The 8,088-nt window shown below is 33.6% G+C and overlaps 1 protein-coding gene across 1 annotated transcript in view; it reads left to right on the forward strand.

Moving 5' to 3' along the window:
- Nucleotides 1–8,088, forward strand: part of LOC311035572 (spectrin beta chain, non-erythrocytic 1-like) — a 129,947-nt gene that overhangs the window by 51,490 nt on the left and 70,369 nt on the right. Inside the window, exon 9 of the mRNA XM_084043846.1 lies at nucleotides 430–542. Within this exon, the coding sequence (XP_083899972.1) occupies nucleotides 430–542 (113 nt within the window). The remainder of the gene's footprint in view (nucleotides 1–429; nucleotides 543–8,088) is intronic.

Here is an 8,088-nt window from a genome sequence, read left to right on the forward strand (position 1 = left end):
TCTACAAGCTCACAACGCCTCGCGCTGCGAGGCGTTGTGAGCTTGTAGATCGGCTATTTTTGGCAAAGAGGTATAGGTATAGAGGGAAAAAAGAGCAGACCAAGTAAACAAAAAAAGGTATAATTTACTCGAGCACCTGCCCCTCAAAATGTCTGTGCACGCCACTGAAGCTGCAGATATACTGTCAGGCGAGGCATTGAGTCTGAACGTAGCCGTCGGTTTGGGTCTGGATCCAGTTATCCTTTTGGGTCTGTTTCTGAATTGGTCTAGTAGTTTTTGGGGGGAATTGGGCTGCTGTACCGACAGCTGCTACTATGGCTACTACTGTACTTATTGCTACTAGTATTGGTTATGTAGTTATTACTGCTGATGTTTGTAATGTACATACTGTATCATAAATACATAAATACATCTTTTTCTGTGTTTCAGACATCAACTTGGACCATCCAGATGAGAAGTCAGTCATCACCTACGTAGTGACCTACTACCACTACTTCTCTAAGATGAAGGCTCTGAAAGTCGAAGGGAAACGCATCGGAAAGGTACCGTTTACTACCATTTACTACCATTTACTACCATTTACTACCGTTTACTACCGTTTACTACCGTTTACTACCGTTTACTACCATTTACTACCGTTTACTACCGTTTACTACCGTTTACTACAGTTTACTACCATTTACTACCATTTACCGTTTACTACCGTTTACTACCGTTTACTACCGTTTACTACCATTTACTACCATTTACTACCATTTACTACCATTTACTACCGTTTACTACCGTTTACTACCGTTTACTACCATTTACTACCATTTACTACCATTTACTACCGTTTACTACCGTTTACTACCATTTACTACCGTTTACTACCGTTTACTACCGTTTACTACCATTTACTACCATTTACTACCATTTACTACCATTTACTACCATTTACTACCGTTTACTACAGTTTACTACCATTTACTACCGTTTACTACAGTTTACTACCGTTTACTACCATTTACTACCGTTTACTACCATTTACTACCGTTTACTACCATTTACTACCGTTTACTACCGTTTACTACCATTTACTACCGTTTACTACAGTTTACTACCATTTACTACCGTTTACTACAGTTTACTACCGTTTACTACCATTTACTACCGTTTACTACCATTTACTACCGTTTACTACAGTTTACTACCGTTTACTACCATTTACTACCGTTTACTACCATTTACTACCATTTACTACCGTTTACTACCGTTTACTACCGTTTACTACCGTTTACTACCATTTACTACAGTTTACTACCGTTTACTACCATTTACTACCATTTACTACCATTTACTACCGTTTACTACCATTTACTACCATTTACTACCGTTTACTACAGTTTACTACCGTTTACTACCATTTACTACCGTTTACTACCATTTACTACCGTTTACTACCATTTACTACAGTTTACTACCATTTACTACCATTTACTACAGTTTACTACCGTTTACTACCATTTACTACAGTTTACTACCATTTACTACCATTTACTACCGTTTACTACCATTTACTACCGTTTACTACCATTTACTACCGTTTACTACCGTTTACTACCATTTACTACAGTTTACTACCATTTACTACCATTTACTACAGTTTACTACCATTTACTACCGTTTACTACCATTTACTACCGTTTACTACCATTTACTACAGTTTACTACCATTTACTACCATTTACTACAGTTTACTACCGTTTACTACCATTTACTACAGTTTACTACCATTTACTACCATTTACTACCATTTACTACCATTTACTACCATTTACTACAGTTTACTACCATTTACTACCATTTACTACAGTTTACTACCATTTACTACCGTTTACTACAGTTTACTACCGTTTACTACCATTTACTACCGTTTACTACCATTTACTACCGTTTACTACAGTTTACTACCGTTTACTACCGTTTACTACCATTTACTACCGTTTACTACAGTTTACTACCGTTTACTACCATTTACTACAGTTTACTACCATTTACTACCATTTACTACCGTTTACTACCATTTACTACCGTTTACTACCATTTACTACCGTTTACTACCGTTTACTACCATTTACTACCGTTTACTACCATTTACTACCGTTTACTACCATTTACTACCATTTACTACAGTTTACTACCATTTACTACCATTTACTACCGTTTACTACCATTTACTACAGTTTACTACCATTTACTACCATTTACTACCATTTACTACCGTTTACTACCATTTACTACAGTTTACTACCATTTACTACCATTTACTACCGTTTACTACCATTTACTACAGTTTACTACCATTTACTACCATTTACTACCATTTACTACCATTTACTACCATTTACTACAGTTTACTACCGTTTACTACCATTTACTACCATTTACTACCATTTACTACAGTTTACTACCGTTTACTACCATTTACTACCGTTTACTACCATTTACTACCGTTTACTACAGTTTACTACCGTTTACTACCATTTACTACCATTTACTACCATTTACTACAGTTTACTACCATTTACTACCGTTTACTACAGTTTACTACCGTTTACTACCATTTACTACCGTTTACTACCATTTACTACCGTTTACTACAGTTTACTACCGTTTACTACCATTTACTACCGTTTACTACCATTTACTACAGTTTACTACCATTTACTACCATTTACTACCGTTTACTACCATTTACTACAGTTTACTACCATTTACTACCATTTACTACCATTTACTACCATTTACTACCATTTACTACAGTTTACTACCGTTTACTACCATTTACTACCATTTACTACCATTTACTACAGTTTACTACCGTTTACTACCATTTACTACCGTTTACTACCATTTACTACCGTTTACTACAGTTTACTACCATTTACTACCATTTACTACAGTTTACTACCGTTTACTACCATTTACTACAGTTTACTACCGTTTACTACCATTTACTACCATTTACTACAGTTTACTACCGTTTACTACCATTTACTACCGTTTACTACAGTTTACTACCATTTACTACCATTTACTACAGTTTACTACCATTTACTACCATTTACTACCGTTTACTACCATTTACTACAGTTTACTACCATTTACTACCATTTACTACCATTTACTACCATTTACTACCATTTACTACAGTTTACTACCGTTTACTACCATTTACTACCGTTTACTACAGTTTACTACCATTTACTACCATTTACTACAGTTTACTACCGTTTACTACCATTTACTACCGTTTACTACAGTTTACTACCATTTACTACCGTTTACTACAGTTTACTACCATTTACTACCGTTTACTACAGTTTACTACCGTTTACTACCATTTACTACCATTTACTACAGTTTACTACCATTTACTACCGTTTACTACAGTTTACTACCATTTACTACCATTTACTACCGTTTACTACAGTTTACTACCATTTACTACCGTTTACTACCGTTTACTACCATTTACTACCATTTACTACCATTTACTACCATTTACTACCGTTTACTACCGTTTACTACCATTTACTACCATTTACTACCGTTTACTACAGTTTACTACCGTTTACTACAGTTTACTACCGTTTACTACCATTTACTACCATTTACTACAGTTTACTACAGTTTACTACAGTTTACTACCATTTACTACAGTTTACTACCATTTACTACCATTTACTACAGTTTACTACCATTTACTACAGTTTACTACCGTTTACTACCATTTACTACCATTTACTACAGTTTACTACAGTTTACTACAGTTTACTACCATTTACTACAGTTTACTACCGTTTACTACCATTTACTACAGTTTACTACCGTTTACTACCATTTACTACCATTTACTACAGTTTACTACAGTTTACTACAGTTTACTACCATTTACTACAGTTTACTACCGTTTACTACCATTTACTACCATTTACTACCATTTACTACAGTTTACTACCATTTACTACCATTTACTACCATTTACTACCGTTTACTACCATTTACTACAGTTTACTACAGTTTACTACCATTTACTACCATTTACTACCATTTACTACCATTTACTACAGTTTACTACCATTTACTACAGTTTACTACCGTTTACTACCATTTACTACCATTTACTACAGTTTACTACCATTTACTACCATTTACTACCATTTACTACCGTTTACTACCATTTACTACAGTTTACTACCGTTTACTACCATTTACTACCATTTACTACAGTTTACTACCATTTACTACAGTTTACTACCGTTTACTACCATTTACTACCGTTTACTACCATTTACTACAGTTTACTACCATTTACTACAGTTTACTACCGTTTACTACCATTTACTACAGTTTACTACCATTTACTACAGTTTACTACCGTTTACTACCATTTACTACCATTTACTACCATTTACTACCATTTACTACCGTTTACTACCATTTACTACAGTTTACTACTGTTTACTACCATTTACTACCATTTACTACCATTTACTACCGTTTACTACCATTTACTACAGTTTACTACCATTTACTACAGTTTACTACCGTTTACTACCATTTACTACCATTTACTACCATTTACTACCGTTTACTACCATTTACTACAGTTTACTACCGTTTACTACCATTTACTACCATTTACTACCATTTACTACAGTTTACTACCGTTTACTACCATTTACTACCATTTACTACAGTTTACTACAGTTTACTACAGTTTACTACCATTTACTACAGTTTACTACCGTTTACTACCATTTACTACCATTTACTACCATTTACTACAGTTTACTACCATTTACTACCATTTACTACCATTTACTACCGTTTACTACCATTTACTACAGTTTACTACCGTTTACTACCATTTACTACCATTTACTACAGTTTACTACAGTTTACTACCATTTACTACCATTTACTACAGTTTACTACCATTTACTACAGTTTACTACCGTTTACTACCATTTACTACCATTTACTACCATTTACTACCATTTACTACCGTTTACTACCATTTACTACAGTTTACTACCGTTTACTACCATTTACTACCATTTACTACAGTTTACTACCATTTACTACAGTTTACTACCGTTTACTACCATTTACTACCGTTTACTACCATTTACTACAGTTTACTACCATTTACTACAGTTTACTACCGTTTACTACCATTTACTACAGTTTACTACCATTTACTACAGTTTACTACCGTTTACTACCATTTACTACCATTTACTACCATTTACTACCATTTACTACCGTTTACTACAGTTTACTACAGTTTACTACTGTTTACTACCATTTACTACCATTTACTACCATTTACTACCGTTTACTACCATTTACTACAGTTTACTACCATTTACTACAGTTTACTACCGTTTACTACCATTTACTACCATTTACTACCATTTACTACCGTTTACTACCATTTACTACAGTTTACTACCGTTTACTACCATTTACTACCATTTACTACCATTTACTACAGTTTACTACCATTTACTACCATTTACTACCATTTACTACAGTTTACTACCGTTTACTACAGTTTACTACCGTTTACTACCATTTACTACCATTTACTACAGTTTACTACCATTTACTACCATTTACTACAGTTTACTACCATTTACTACAGTTTACTACCGTTTACTACCATTTACTACCGTTTACTACCATTTACTACAGTTTACTACCGTTTACTACCATTTACTACCATTTACTACCATTTACTACAGTTTACTACCATTTACTACCATTTACTACCATTTACTACAGTTTACTACCGTTTACTACCATTTACTACCATTTACTACCATTTACTACAGTTTACTACCATTTACTACCATTTACTACAGTTTACTACCATTTACTACAGTTTACTACCGTTTACTACCATTTACTACCATTTACTACCGTTTACTATAGTTTACTACCGTTTACTACAGTTTACTACCGTTTACTACCATTTACTACCATTTACTACAGTTTACTACCGTTTACTACCATTTACTACCATTTACTACCATTTACTACCGTTTACTACCGTTTACTACCGTTTACTACCATTTACTACCGTTTACTACCGTTTACTACCGTTTACTACCATTTACTACAGTTTACTACAGTTTACTACCGTTTACTACCATTTACTACCATTTACTACCGTTTACTACCGTTTACTACCATTTACTACAGTTTACTACAGTTTACTACCGTTTACTACCATTTACTACCATTTACTACAGTTTACTACCGTTTACTACCATTTACTACCATTTACTACCATTTACTACCGTTTACTACCGTTTACTACCGTTTACTACCATTTACTACCGTTTACTACCGTTTACTACCGTTTACTACCATTTACTACAGTTTACTACAGTTTACTACCGTTTACTACCATTTACTACCGTTTACTACCGTTTACTACCATTTACTACCATTTACTACCGTTTACTACCGTTTACTACCGTTTACTACAGTTTACTACCATTTACTACCGTTTACTACCATTTACTACCATTTACTACCGTTTACTACCATTTACTACCATTTACTACCGTTTACTACCATTTACTACCATTTACTACCGTTTACTACCATTTACTACCGTTTACTACCATTTACTACCATTTACTACCGTTTACTACCATTTACTACCGTTTACTACCATTTACTACAGTTTACTACCATTTACTACCGTTTACTACCGTTTACTACCATTTACTACAGTTTACTACCGTTTACTACCGTTTACTACAATTTACTACCATTTACTACCGTTTACTACCATTTACTACCGTTTACTACCATTTACTACCATTTACTACCGTTTACTACCATTTACTACCGTTTACTACCATTTACTACAGTTTACTACCATTTACTACCATTTACTACCGTTTACTACCGTTTACTACCGTTTACTACCATTTACTACCGTTTACTACCATTTACTACCATTTACTACCGTTTACTACCATTTACTACAGTTTACTACCATTTACTACCATTTACTACAGTTTACTACCGTTTACTACCATTTACTACCATTTACTACAGTTTACTACCATTTACTACCGTTTACTACCATTTACTACCATTTACTACAGTTTACTACCATTTACTACCATTTACTACCATTTACTACCGTTTACTACCATTTACTACCATTTACTACCATTTACTACAGTTTACTACCGTTTACTACCATTTACTACCATTTACTACCATTTACTACCATTTACTACCGTTTACTACCATTTACTACCGTTTACTACCATTTACTACCATTTACTACCATTTACTACCATTTACTACAGTTTACTACCATTTACTACCGTTTACTACCATTTACTACCATTTACTACCGTTTACTACCGTTTACTACCATTTACTACCATTTACTACCGTTTACTACCATTTACTACCATTTACTACCATTTACTACCATTTACTACCATTTACTACCATTTACTACCATTTACTACCGTTTACTACCATTTACTACCGTTTACTACCATTTACTACAGTTTACTACCATTTACTACCGTTTACTACCGTTTACTACCATTTACTACAGTTTACTACCATTTACTACCGTTTACTACCATTTACTACCATTTACTACCGTTTACTACCATTTACTACCGTTTACTACCATTTACTACCATTTACTACCGTTTACTACCATTTACTACCGTTTACTACCATTTACTACAGTTTACTACCATTTACTACCATTTACTACCATTTACTACCGTTTACTACCGTTTACTACCGTTTACTACCATTTACTACCGTTTACTACCATTTACTACCATTTACTACCGTTTACTACCATTTACTACAGTTTACTACCATTTACTACCATTTACTACAGTTTACTACCGTTTACTACCATTTACTACCATTTACTACAGTTTACTACCATTTACTACCGTTTACTACCATTTACTACCATTTACTACAGTTTACTACCATTTACTACCATTTACTACCATTTACTACAGTTTACTACCATTT

This window comes from Gymnoscopelus microlampas, assembly GCF_963454915.1.
Source record: "Gymnoscopelus microlampas genome assembly, chromosome: 2".
NCBI lineage: Eukaryota > Metazoa > Chordata > Actinopteri > Myctophiformes > Myctophidae > Gymnoscopelus > Gymnoscopelus microlampas.